The sequence below is a fragment of the Drosophila bipectinata genome, chromosome 2R (genome assembly GCF_030179905.1).
Source record: "Drosophila bipectinata strain 14024-0381.07 chromosome 2R, DbipHiC1v2, whole genome shotgun sequence".
Classification (NCBI taxonomy): Eukaryota; Metazoa; Arthropoda; class Insecta; order Diptera; family Drosophilidae; genus Drosophila; species Drosophila bipectinata.
Genome location: NC_091737.1, coordinates 24330741 through 24344129, shown reverse-complemented (window position 1 = coordinate 24344129; position 13389 = coordinate 24330741). Strand labels below are relative to the sequence as shown.

Below are 13389 nucleotides of genomic sequence, written 5' to 3'. Positions count from 1 at the left end.
AAGCAACAGCTGTTAAGCGAAACGTGAGGACCGCGCCGTTGACTGAGTACGAATGTTTGTGGTGAAATCGAGGTGTTGGCCGCTTTATGGAACTATTCGAACTTTCAAGATGAGCAGCTCGGTGGCGGCCACTATAGCCTCCGCCACGGATCCCCTGACAGGCCCCCGATATGAGCGTGAACCCAATGTGCTGCGCAAGAAGCTGGCCTCCGTGGTTCCCGGCTCTGTGAATCTCCAAGTGCTCGGTGCCGGGGCCAACGGGGCACCCGCCGCCGTTTACATGTTTACGGATCAGGCACGCTACCTCTTCAACTGCGGAGAAGGAACTCAGAGATTGGCTCACGAGCACAAGACTCGCCTGTCCCGACTAGAGCAGATCTTCGTTACCCGCAACACGTGGGCTGCTGTGGGTGGACTGCCAGGACTGGCGCTTACAATCCAGGATGCTGGTGTGAGAAACGTTGGACTCCACGGGCCCCCACACCTCAGTACGATGCTACAGTCCATGCGGCGCTTTGTGGTGCTGAAGAACCTTCAGATGCAGACAATTGACTGCTCCGAGGGCGGGAGCTTCGAGGACTCCATCTTAAAGGTGGATTCCCTGCCTCTGTTCAGCTCGGTGGATCCCGACAAGAGCGTTGTCAACTACATTTGCCAACTGAAGCCGCGACCGGGAGCTCTCAACCTGGTAAAGTGCGTGGAGCAGGGAGTGCCGCCGGGTCCACTGCTGGGAAAGCTGAAGAACGGCCAGGATATCACACTGCCGAATGGAACTGTGGTACGCTCGGCGGATGTCACCGAGGCCAGTGAAACGCACCTCTCGTTTGTTTTCCTGGACGTGCCCTCGGAGGATTATGTGGCAGGACTCCTGGCTCAAGCGAAACGCATTAAAGAACTTGGAGACCAGAAACTCACAGAGGTAGCCTTAGTGGTTCATTTTACACCTGAGCTGATAGCGTCACGCACAGACTACAAGGATTTTGTGGCCCAGAACTTCTCGACGGACACACAGCACATTTACCTCGGCTCCCCGAACAATCAGTTCTCAGGATATGCTGCTGCCCATCGCATCCAGCATCAGCTCCATCAACTGGCTCCCCAGGTGTTTCCGCTACTGAACGAACAGTTGCCGTGTCAGAGTCAAAACCTCAGCCAGAACCTGAAGAAAACCAAGCTAGACGAGAAAGATCCAGAAGAGGAGGAGCAGGAGAAGCCATCGAATGACGATAGTGCCGAACAGGGTGTTGTGTCCATGACCAGTTTCCACTTGAGGCCAAAAAAAGGTTGGTATTGATGAAAAGTCTGTTATCTACTGATATGAACTATTATTCTTCCCACTAGGTCTAGATCGCACCCTCGAAGCCAAGCTCACGCCCGAAGAGTACGTCAAGGAGACCCATGCTGTTCCAGGCTTCACGGAACTGCTCGCAAAGTTCAAAGAGGAGTACTCCTTTCCGGCCAGCTCGGCCAACAGCTATCCAAAAATAATCTTTCTCGGAACAGGGTCATGTATTCCCAACAAGACCCGCAACGTTAGCTCCATTCTAGTTCAGACTGCGGCCGAAGCCTACGTCTTGCTGGACTGTGGCGAAGGGACCTTTGGCCAGATTGTGAGGCTTTACGGCAGAAGCAAAGCGGAAACAGTTCTCGCTCAACTCCAAGCCATTTATGTATCCCATCTGCATGCCGACCATCACATTGGTCTGATCGGCCTCCTCCGGGAAAGAAGGAAGCTGAAGCAGAAGGTCGATCCCCTGATTCTGCTGGCCCCGCGGCAGATCGAACCATGGCTGGAGTTCTACAACCGCCAGATCGAGCCCATTGAGGACTCGTACAACCTGGTGGGCAATGGAGAACTGCTGGAAAGTCCTCTGACCGGCGAGAAGGTGGAGCCCCTGGGTATCACCGCTATAGGCACCTGTCTGGTGCGGCACTGTCCCAACTCCTTTGGCATCAGTCTCACCTTGGCGGCCCAGCATGAAGGTGAACCCATAAAGATCACCTACAGCGGCGACACGATGCCCTGCCTGGACCTCATCGAGCTGGGTCGCAATTCCACGGTGCTAATCCACGAAGCCACAATGGAAGACGACCTGGAGGAGGAGGCGCGAGTCAAGACGCACAGCACAGTCTCGCAGGCGATTCAGCAGGGCCGCAACATGAACGCCCGGCACACCATTCTCACCCACTTTTCGCAGCGCTACGCCAAGTGCCCGAGGCTGCCGGATGCCGAGGACATGAAGCAGGTGGCCATTGCCTTCGACAACATGCAGGTGACCGTCGACGATCTGCAGCACTACCACAAGCTGTACCCCGCCCTGCTGGCCATGTACGCCGAGTACACGGAGGAGTTGGAGCAGCGGGCTGTAAAGCGGGAGCTGAAGCAGGAGAGGAAACGGAAAATGGAGCAAACGTGATGGTCTTGGAATAATTTATTCGCGGAGCTATAGCTATGGTTAATGTTAAAGAGGGAAATGTTGATTTAAGTCACGAATTAGTTGTAAACTACACCAAAATGGAAGGTAAAAGATAGAGCTTTTATATTTAAAGAATATATCTATAAGCTATTGTTTTAATTGAAGAACCTACCTTTGGAACAGCTTTGTTTATAAACCCAAAAAGAATAATTCATTATTTGTTTTTTAGTTTCATCTTTATTTACTAAATACGCTTGCAACAGTGTCTGTGTAATAAACGCTTTTAATGATTATAAAATGGTTTCTGTTGGTTCGGACTCGACAATATCATCATAAATATTAATTATCAATAATAAATATCCATTTCGCCGACTCAACAGGGGCACTTGGTTCTTAGCACTTGATTTTTTATTTTATTTAATTTTTTTTTTTAATTTTAGTCATTAAAATTTCAACTTTAAGGCACTTTAGTTCAACGGTCTCTGCTTGCTTCTCATAGTTTGATTCTCTTTTTGGAAATTAGCTGTGACTAGTTAAAATTAGTAGGTAAACGACAAAATATATACCATATATAAGTATGATCTTAATTTAGTTTCTTCGATATTTGGTGTGTGTGTGTGTGTGTGTGTGAGGGCGTTGGTGAATGGGGTGTCGGAGTGGGGGACAGTGGAGGGTACAACGTCTGGTTAATATTTGCACTTCATAAATAAACGTAATTCCAACATTGATATAATTAATGCTCTGTTTAAAAATAAATAAATAGCTTTAAATTACGGCAAACGAAAGCATCAGAATTAGCGGGATAAGAATTATTCAACAACAACATAAAATAATCCAGTTAAACCAAATCAGAGTTAATCTTAGAGCCTGCCTTCGCCCCGGCCACGGTCCTCCTCATCGCATTAGACTACAAAAATTCATTAAGATTAGAGACATGACCTCCGGCCCGGGGACAGGATTCCCGGTCATCTCCTCTAGGCCCGTTCCACGTAGTTGCCGGGGAATGTGCCGAAGCAGCCGGTGCGCTGCGAGGTGCCCACAAACCATCCATCGTCGCACTTCTCCAGCACATGGACCACATCGCCCTCGAGCAGCTCCAGCTCGTCCGAGTTCTGGGGCCGGTACTTGTACAGGGCGCGGTACCTAAAAGGGAATACTCCGGAAATTAAAGAAGGTTTCTCAATAAAAGAAAGGGGGTACTTACGCCAATGGCTCGGAACTGGTGTCCACGTGGAGGGCATCCGTCTTCTGCAGCGTTCGCGTCTCCTTGAGGATGCCATTTGGTGGCTGGGATCCGTTTTGCGTAAGGGTGTTGAACTCATTGTTGATGTTTGTGCGCAGCGCGTCCAGAGTGGGTCGCAGGTTGGTGGTGCTTTGGCTGCTGATCACGGTCGTCCTTGCCGCAATGTCCTCAGCTCCAATGTCCGTGAGTACCTGTCGATATAAGCGGGATTAGCTAAAGTTCTTGTTCCATTAGAAATAGGGGACTCACCTCCACATAGGAGACGGGGAAGATGCCCTTCCTGTTGGCTATCTTGCCCTCGAACCAGTTTCCGTCCACTCGGCGCGTCAGTGTCACCAGCTCACCCTTGTTCAGGGAGAGTTCGATGCCGGACTGTGCCTGGAAGTTGTATTTGGCACGGGCTTGGCCCTCCGATGGCCTCTTGGAGGGGGTGCGGGCTCCATCGCGGCTGACAACCTGTAAATAATGGAATATCAATTGGATTAAATGTGGAATCTACAGACTGACTTCGAGCTTATCACTCACCTCGACATAGCTAACTGGCAGCAGGCCAATCATGGCATTGTGTTCGCCCTCGTACCAGTTCGGATCGATCTGTCGCCTGATGTAGATAGTGTCACCCTTGCGGAAGGAGAGCTCCCTACAAAACAAAATATGAAGTTACCAAGAATTCCTATCAAATGGTGTATCTTTAGCTTACTTGGAGCTCTGTCCCTGGAAGTTGAATAGGGCCCGGGCCACTGTCTTGGGGCCCACCAGTGACTTGAGGGTCACGTCCGTGGGGAAGTCATCGTAGCGATTGAGGGCGATGGGCGACTTCTGGGAGGGCGTAAAGTTGTCCGTGTGGCGTCGCGAATTCATGTCCTGCAACTCCTGTAGATACTTGCGACGACGCTCCTCCTGGTAGAGCTTTTGCATGTGCTCCGCTTGGCGTATGGCTAGTTCGTCCTCCGGTATGTTCTGGCGCTGCTCATGCCTGATCGGGGTCTTGAAGTGGATGTTCACGTCTGTGGCATAGTAACGATTGGGAGACTCTGTTCAGATAAGAGGCACAAAGCACAAAAGCGTTTCAGGCTCAAGCTCAAGCGTAGATGCAGCAGCTATGGAGGCGTTGATCCCTCTGAATCCTTACTAACTAAGTTATAGACCTTCTATCTAAAGACTAGACCTTGGTCTTAGAACCTTTTTTTTCTGGTGTAGCCCCCTTTCTACCCTAAAAATAGCTAGTTGATGTCGTTGTCTGAGACGTAAGACGATCCGACCGCAAATCGTTGTTACTGCCGCCGCTTCTGTTATGAAACACTGGCTTATCTGAGTCGGGTGCGGCCGTACATATCTGTCTGCCAATTGGTAGGCAAATAAACAACCCCGTCCACCTAGGCCCTACAAGGTACAATCTCAAATTGAATTAAGCAGCTCTCTCTCAGCAGCAATTGAAGTTAATGTTCTCGTTAATTGGGGTCTGAACCGACTCCAGAGATATGGAGATCAGGAGATAGAGAACTCTAATAAGCCGAATGACCTCGTGATAAGAGCTTCCCTATTTGCTTGCGAATTACTCGCATTTCAGGAATATATTAATACGACTGCCTTCCAAGTGCTCCACTCGATTCAATTGATGCCTTAATGGAACTGCGCAGCGGGCTATAAAGCTGATAAAAAGATAATTCAACTTCAATTGACCCCGATTCGGGGGGAAATCTCAAGGGGAAAACCTAGGAAGGTGCGCTGTGGAATGGGGGGGCAGCTGCACAAATATTTGTGTGCCGCAAATACCACATGAGCCGCAGTGCTTTGTCTCTCGGACAACAACAATTAACAACCGCTTTGTACGTGCTGTTAACGCCAAGCGGAGAAATGGAAAGAGAGGTTTAATTGACACTCGGGGGATTTTCACTTTCACTGATTCGCTGCGGCACATTTTTGCGAGCATTTGAAAGTGCCTTCTATGGAGGAAAATCAGAGCCGTATTGGCCACATTAGCCACACTGGTTAATTGGGGTTATCAGTTGAAAGTCAACCCGAAGATCGAGATTGCTCAAATATTTGGAGTATGAGTGGGGTTGTGAGTAATTTTATTTAAGAACATACATAGTCCAGTTCTAGGAAAGGAAATAGATAGGTTTCCTTAGAAAACCATTAGCCATTTCCTTTTTTCACTTTAAAAATAAACATAATTTTCTCAAGGCCTTTCCCAACTTTTCACGCTCAATAAAGTTTTCCTTTCTGGCCTCTCATTAGTCACAACAATCGATCAGAATTCAGAATTGAATTCGAAGGTTGGGTTCTTCTTCTGATAAAGCCTCTTGGAAACAACAACAACCGCTTCACGCTTCACTTGAGTCTCTTTCCAGAAGAAAGACAAGGACGTGACAAGGGGGAGGGACTTTGCGCCCGACTTTACCGTTGCTCGCGTTGCGCTAAACTGAAACCGAAATCGAAACTGAATGGGGCCCCCAATATGGGGGGCTCCTCGAAGCAGCCGAAAGAAAGAGAAACCACTACTAGGGGGGGGGGCACCGAGAGCGAAAGGAATGAATGGGAGAGCTTAGAGAGAGAGAGAGGCCAGAAGACGAAGCTTCGCCGCCGACGTCAGAGTCTTTTTTTGGTGAGTAATCTCCAAAGATAGTGGCGCTTACTACAAGTTCCGTTTTTATTATTTTTTTTTACCGGCGCCGACTCACGTTTCCAAGATACTGTTGTTGTTTCTACGGGGAGTATGGAGACAGCAACAGTGGGATAAAATATGAAAAATAATGGGGCCTTACAGTTATGATTATATTTAGTATCTTTTAGGGTTGAAAATTAGCTCTAATTAAGATATAGTTCTTTAATTTTTTATATATTTTCAATGGATTTTTTTTCCTCCACCCACTGTATCTTTCCCCATCTCGATCTTTCCCAGAGAGGAGCTTTTATCGCACTTACTCACACAGTCTCCAGCTTTTATCACTGAAACGTGAGGAGCGTGGCGAAAAGCTGGTGAGCAGCGTGTGCCTGGCTGGACGCCTCTCTTCAGCTCTGTTGCAATCTCTGGCAGCCCAGGTGATAACGAGTTTTTACTTTTTTTTGCAAAAGAAAAGCCGTGAGAAAGTGCAAAGCAGGAAGGTCGCTTTAGTCAAATGAGAAAGTGCACAGCCAGCTGGGCGGGTGAATGGAAGAAAGGGGGTTCAATCGATCGTTTGGCTTTCTTTTATCTCACTCAGTGACTAGCAAGTCACTTTAATATTTTTTATAAACCCTTTAGTTATTAAAATACTAACTCTCTGGCCATTGCCGTAAATGCTGCTGTGGCAGATACTGTTGCTGCTGCTGTTGCTGCCACAGGAGCAGGGGCATGGAAGCTCCGATTGCCCGCTGGTTGGCCAGGTAAGCCTGCCGCTGATTGGGCTGCGGGGTGTGGGGCAGACCCACCACGTGGTAACCCACCGCACCGCTCTGATACTGGGGCGGAGGCGGAGGCCTCAGTGGGGCGGAAGGTCTGGAGTAATCGTATCCCTGGCGATGTATCCACAGGATTTTCCCGCAGTTGGGTACATCACAAACACCGTTTTCCTGATGCAACACCACATTGTTGCGGGGACGGATTTGGACACTGTTGTTGTTGTCGCTCTGGTAGGGGATGGCAGTGTCGCCACCACTACTCTGCGGTCGTTGCCAGGGATTGTGATTAACCTCGGAGCTGCGCCACCAGTTTTGCGAGTCCTCCAGCTTGTCGTCCGCGTCCAGGTCATTGCAACTGCGATGCAATTTCGTTCGCCAGTGGACCGCCTTGTTCTTGGAGTAGCTGGAGGATTGGGTGCGGTGTGGTGCCAGGGTTTGGTGGATCATCGCGCTACCGCTACCCACACACAGTTGCGTAAGCCGTCAGAACCCGGTTGCGGGGCATTTAATTCCGGCGGACGAGCTTTTTCCGAGCGACGCGTTTTTTTGGCACGGAAAAGTGAAACTGACTAACGGCCGCGACAAGTGCCGCGAGTATTCCAGAGCCCACTTCCAGTGGCTGTTTGTTTTGTTGACGGCACCGTCTTGGCCATGGCAACGCGCACACCGGCAAGGTGAGCCACCCCACTGGCGGCAATAACAGTAGCAGCACACTAACAGCACCACTTTCGGGGCAGGTGGACAGGTAGGTGGTGGGTGGTGGGTCGGACCGACTAAGCGGGTCAGAGCGTCCGCGTGGCCGGCGTTTTCATTGAGGATATCGATTAATTTGGTCACGGCGCACCTTCAAAGCGAAATTGCACCAATTGCGGAAATTCTATGCCGTAGCGGTAGTAAAAACGCTTTTAGGAAAGGTCAACGTATGGCAGTGTCCCCAGGGGCGGAGTTACCAGTTCCCAAAGGGGGTAGAACCACTTATACTAAGCTCATTATATGTACTATAATATTATTATAATTAATCTACGATGATAGAGGGTGTTTTTCAGCTAGAGGATATCAACCCTATAGATATTATATAAGATTCTCCCAAAAATTTACATATTATAATCGCAAAATACTTTTAGGTAACCCCTTGACAAGCTGGCATTCAATTCCCGTCCAGGAAACCCCCGGAATCTTCGTCACTCACCTGTTCCGTCGACGGTGTCAGAGTTGTACGGGATATCGTAGGTGGAGAGACCCTTGACTGGCGGCTGGGGGGGAATAGGAGGCGCATTCGGGTCGAGATCTGCGCCAACGATTACAGATAATAGACGAGTAAAGGGATAATTTCGAGTGTTAAACCAATTAGGGAGTTAAACCCAATGAAAACAGAAGCAGCTAAGTAACTCTACGAGTTCAGGCGACCAACGAAGCAAATGGCTAAGGGATTACTTAAGAGTTGCCCCAGTTCCCTTACCTCATGCCCCTAATCATCCTCCCTCTCACTGTCTCATCTGAAAGTTATGGTTTTTGTTTCTAGTCACCTTTAAAAGTCACTGCCATGGTCTTCTTGAGACGTTCCAGGGTGCCATTGCCATTGGGCTGGCTCTTTTCCTTGACAGCACCATCCGGTTTCTTCTTGCTGGTCTCCGCTTCGTCAGGAACGTACCGAGCCTTGGGACGATGCTTGCTGGGATCGAACTTCTGGTTGGCGAAGATGTCCTTCATGCAGCTGGTGAGCCGGGAACTGAGGCGGTGGCTCTGCGACCTGGCCGGTCGTGGCGGCGAGGTGGAGCTGGCTCTTTGGACCACCTCCCTTTGGGGCTTTTTGGGCAGCTGAGGCTTGGGCTTCGAGGGTTGTGGGTGGCGGTGGGCCACCCAGTCGGCACTCAGGTGCGGCGAGATGACGTGCACATCCCGCATGTCCGGGTGCGAGGTGGACAGGTAGCTGTGGGTCTGCAGCTCCGGCGATTCGTAGCGCATCCTCAAGCGCTCAACACACTGGCTGCCGGTGCTCAGGCTCCGGGTGGGGCTGCTCCGAGGCAGGAGCTCCCGCTTCAAGGCCGCCGTCTTGCTAATGATATCGATGTGAGGCATCAGACGATCCTGGGCGCTCCTCTGACGCCGCCTTCCGCGCTCGGGCGATGGCGTGGCGCCTCGTACCTCGAACTTGTGGGTCAGTCGGGGCACACCACCACCAGACTCGGTGGCCTGCACCTTCGACACCGCCTCCGAAGCGGTGTCCGGGGCGTCTTTGGATCCCGCATTCACTTCGGGATCGCTGCGCGCCCTCCGCAGCGAGCTAAGCCCAAAAAAATCCCGCCGTTCTGAGGACTGCTCCCGGGACTGTTCGCCGGACTGGTGGATGCTCTCGAAGTGCTGGCGCATTTTCCGCACTTCCCCGGTGTAGACCCTCTGCAAGTAGGAGCTGGAGCAGGCGGAGACCTGGCTTTGGGGCGACAAGCTCCTCGAACGGTAGTACGAGTCCGAGTAGAGCTCAAGACTGGCGTCTGCGGGATCCGGAGAACCGTTCCCAAAGCTGATAAGTTCCGTATCGTCGGGCGGGCGCTCGGGTGGGCTGTGCAAGTGAAAATTTACCCGGGCGGCAGGTCGTTCGCCGAACACCCCGCTAAGATCGGTCAGAGAGTTGCTCAGCTCCTGGTGCTGCAGGCAGGTCTGTCCTTTAGCCCTCTGCCGCTCCTGCATGTTGTGCTCGATGAGTCGCATGACCTCCGCCTCGTCCGGAGAGGAGTCCTCGCGAGCGTGGTAAATGGTCTTTGGTGGTTCATCGAACTGGCGATCCTCGAAATACTGTATCTTCTGGTTGATGTTTTCCGTGGCCTCACGAGAATCCTCTTTGGCTTCTTCCTTGGGTGGCGGCTTGGCTTTCACCTCCTGGCTGGGCGTGGGTTTTGGCCGGGGAGGCACTTCTGGCGGCTTCGTGAGTGTCAACTCCGCGTTCTTGGCCGCAATGGCGCCACGAGTCTCCCTGGCCACCACCACAGGCGACTGACTCCGGGTGGCACGGGGCAGCGTCTGGTTGACTTGCTGTTCCTCCCTCTTACGCTGAACCGATCCGAGGAGCTGGTCCTTGGAGATGCTCGAGTTGCAGCGGACTTTTAGGCCATTTGGGCGAGTACCCTTCTCCACAGTGACCACGTACTGCTCCTCGACGGCGGGAATCTGGCGGTTGCCGGAGTAAATCTCGTTTAGTTGCTGGGTGATCTTCTTGATCTGATCCTTGGACAAGGTGCTTACTAGGTCGTTGTCCAAATGGCGATCCATTTCGGGTTCTACCTCCACGCGGTGCTCCAGACTACTGGCCAGGTCGGCCACCGTGTTGCGCCTCCAGTGGCGATGAACGGGCTCGGATTCGAACTGCTGTTGCTGCCGGAGCAAGTTCAACTGCTCGAAGTTGTCCCGCAGATCCTCAACGGATTTCTTTTTGGTGCACAGGGCTTGATCTGCGTCCTGGCGCCACTTGATGGCTTCCACGTCCTTGGACCGAAAGTGAAGATCCCTTTGCTTCTGGTCATCCTGCAGCTTGCCCACCAGGTAATGCAGCTCCTTCTCGGCTCGTTCATGCAGCCTCACCTTGCGCCACTCATCGAAGTCCAGGAGCTCGGCATCCTTGCGCAGTGGATGGAAGCTGCTGGAGGAGGTGGCCCTCTCCAGCTGCCCCACTCGCTCCAGGGTGCTGTAGAATCGGTTTAGTTCGGTGAAACGCTCACAGTTGTTGCGATACCGGCAGCTGGGGCTGTGGCGCTCCAGGTGGGTCAGGGAAGTGGCGCTGTGGGCCAGTTCTCCGCACAGATAGAGACCCTGAGAGGGGGCTGGAGTCGACTTCCGGCCACGGTCGTCGGCACTGCTCAGGCTGCTAGCCCGGGCCAGGGACTGATCCTTCTCCTTGGACCGCAGGCTATCTATACGACGGCGCGATGGGGAGCGCACCTCCCGGTTGATTTGGGGCACCCTCACCTCCCGAGTGGGTGAGAAGCGGCGCTCCTGACTCAGCTGCGGCGACAGGGGACGGGCAATGTCCGTCACAGCCACTTGCTTGGGAGGACGGTGCTGGTCATTGCCCTCGTACTTCCACACCAGATCCTCGATGCACGGCTGCGGCGGGGGAGCCGAGAAGTCGCAGACATCCTCTGAGCAGAACTTGTACTCCTGCGGCAGGGACATGGCCTGCTTGGCATTGTAGTCGTTCCAGAAGTTGGTCTTCTCCCGCACCGACTCGCTGTACGAGTGAACCGTAAGTGGTGGTGGTGGTGCTGGCTTGGTGGCTGACTTCCCTTGCTGACGCTTCCTGGGAACGTGTCCTTCGCTGCGACTGCTCTGAAGCGGCACCAGAGCCTTGGAGCCCCCAGTGCCCCTGGATTTACCCACATAGGTCTTGGGCGGGGCAATGGGAACGTACTCCTGGTGCACGATCGAGTCAATGGAGAAGGTGGAGTTGCTGCGCGGCAGGCTGTCATTGGAGCCGGTTTTGGCCTGACCCTTGGCGTTCTTGGAAGACGACTTCTTCAGCGAGCGGCTTCCACAAGCCAGCAACGTTTGTGGCCGCACTTGCGGGAAGCACATGGTCTGTCGCGTGGTAGTGCTCACTGTACTGACAGTGGGACGGAGTCTCGGAAGCGACTTGCTGCGCGAAGTGGCATAGGAACGCACTGCCTCCTTCACTTCTTGGGGAGATTTCAGCGAGGGATCCCGGAGTATATTCGTGCTGGCCTCGAAGTTGGTGCGGCTGGCTGGCAAGGTATTCTCCAGGCGCTTCTTCTCTTCGGCAAAGCTCCGCTCCTTGGAGATGCTTCGGCCAAAGGCCACAGGACTGCGGCTGGACTGACGCAGTGCCAGGAGGCGAGCAGGCCGACGACTGGGACTGGCTGACCTCAGGCGGGACTGCTGCTGCTGTTGTTGCACCCGGCGGGTCAGCCTTGTCTCCTTGGTGGCCGTGAGAGTCTGCAGCAGCGTGGACACAGCCCCGACGGACTTGGAGCGACAGATGGGCTCCCGCCGGGAACAGCTCGAGGTGGCCACTTTCCTCAGAGTGATGGTGGACACTCCAGTAGCCGGGCCGTTCGGCGGCTGGAAGCACTGCTCGTGCCTGGACTTGGAGGCGGAACTGAGCACTCGGACAGTGCTCTTGGTGCAGCTGGACTTTCGGTGGGGCGGCCTTGGCGGAGGCTCATCCTGCGGCGCCTGCTGCTTCTTGCTCAGCGGTATAAACGAGGGCAGATTCTTCGAAATCTGCGAGAACATCTTCGTCGGCTTCTGGCTTTTCCTTCCTGGCAAGCTTTGAGTGTGGGTCGGAGGTGGTGGCGGCGGCGGTGGTGGCGGTGGTGGGGGTGGGGCTGAGGGCTTTACTGGTTCTTCCTCTTCCAGCTCCTTGGTGCTCACTCGAATCTTTGTGAGCGTGGGAGTGATCTGTATGAATTCGAACTCCTCCACGATTTCTTTGGAGGAAGGCAATAAATCGTTTTGGAGATTAGGCATCGTCTGGTCGTGGTTTTAAGAGGTGCCTGTGCCAGTGCCGTTAACGGTGGTGCTTTGGGTGGCACCCACATCCTTGTGGGCGGACAAAAACAACTTCGTGTGATCAGTGAGAGAGGGTGGGTGAGAGGCAACGAAACTGGGGCAACAAGTGGCTAGATTTTACCATTTTAGATAGCTTGAGTGTAGGAAAGATAGAGACCTTGGAACCAACACCGTTTGCAGGATTAGTGAGTAGAATAGCCCAGCGTCTTACAACTAAGTTAGTCATTAGATTTCTAGATATTACTGCTCAACAGTGGCAACTATCCTGGAACACTAAGAGTGAAAGTGAACTCACCACGGGGCTTCTCGGGGGCTGGCTTGCGGAAGCCGAGCAGTGGAGGTTCTCCGCCTGCCTGGAGACTCTTATAGGCCTGCCTTTGTTCCACGGGACTCAAAGGACTGCTCACTGGAAGCTCCTTCTTGCGGAAGACTAGGTTCGAGTCACTGGTATAGCCAGATTCCTTAGCCAGAGCTCTGGAATGATATAGGGATTAGAATAAAGAAACCCCAATGGATCCTGTGAACTTACCTGGACAAGTTACCTTCGGTGTACAAAGGTGATAGCTTCGATTGTTCAAGATTCTATCAAAAACGAAGAAAAGGTAAATTAACTCCTAAATACAACAATTATTTTAACATTTTATTCAGTGGCTTTAATTAGTAGTTCTGGTGCCTTTTGCAATGATTCCTGCCTCGCTCAGACTGATGGGTGTTCTGTCGGGGGAAACTTACTCCGATTCCGTCGAAATCATCGACAAACTCTATGATAATACGCGGAATGCGCGTATGCTCCCTAAGCCACTTTGCGAAGGATGTGGATCAGGC

The 13389-nt window shown here is 52.4% G+C and overlaps 2 protein-coding genes across 25 annotated transcripts in view; one reads left to right on the top strand and one right to left on the bottom strand.

Moving 5' to 3' along the window:
- Position 1: 1 nt before the first annotated feature.
- On the top strand, positions 2–2715 carry RNaseZ (ribonuclease Z). The gene is made up of 2 exons (XM_017231618.3): positions 2–1283; positions 1342–2715. Exons 1-2 carry the CDS (start codon positions 53–55, stop codon positions 2415–2417), a joined length of 2307 nt encoding a protein of 768 aa, XP_017087107.2. The 5' UTR covers positions 2–52; the 3' UTR covers positions 2418–2715.
- CAP (Cbl-associated protein) overlaps positions 2632–13389 on the bottom strand; it is a 36802-nt gene continuing 26044 nt past the window's right edge. For 9 of the 24 annotated variants that reach the window (XM_070278636.1, XM_070278639.1, XM_043210378.2 and 6 more), the window contains 8 exons: positions 13094–13146; positions 12860–13038; positions 8571–12482; positions 4361–4694; positions 4186–4300; positions 3910–4116; positions 3622–3851; positions 2632–3560 (listed from right to left, as the gene is read on the bottom strand). In XM_070278636.1, coding sequence (XP_070134737.1) covers positions 3392–3560; positions 3622–3851; positions 3910–4116; positions 4186–4300; positions 4361–4694; positions 8571–12482; positions 12860–13038; positions 13094–13146 — 5199 coding nt within the window. In that variant the 3' untranslated portion in view covers positions 2632–3391. Of the gene's footprint in view, positions 3561–3621; positions 3852–3909; positions 4117–4185; positions 4301–4360; positions 4695–6064; positions 6084–8233; positions 8333–8570; positions 12483–12859; positions 13039–13093; positions 13147–13389 lie in introns of those variants that run through there. The other 15 variants (XM_017231613.3, XM_070278640.1, XM_070278629.1 and 12 more) reach the window with 8 other exon arrangements.

Excerpts from the sequence above, each read along its gene's own strand:
- RNaseZ (XM_017231618.3), top strand. The coding sequence starts at position 53 with ATGTTTGTGGTGAAATCGAGGTGTTGGCCGCTTTATGGAACTATTCGA. Across the intron at positions 1,284-1,341 it reads CCACTTGAGGCCAAAAAAAG|GTCTAGATCGCACCCTCGAA; the intron begins GTTGGTATTGAT and ends TCTTCCCACTAG.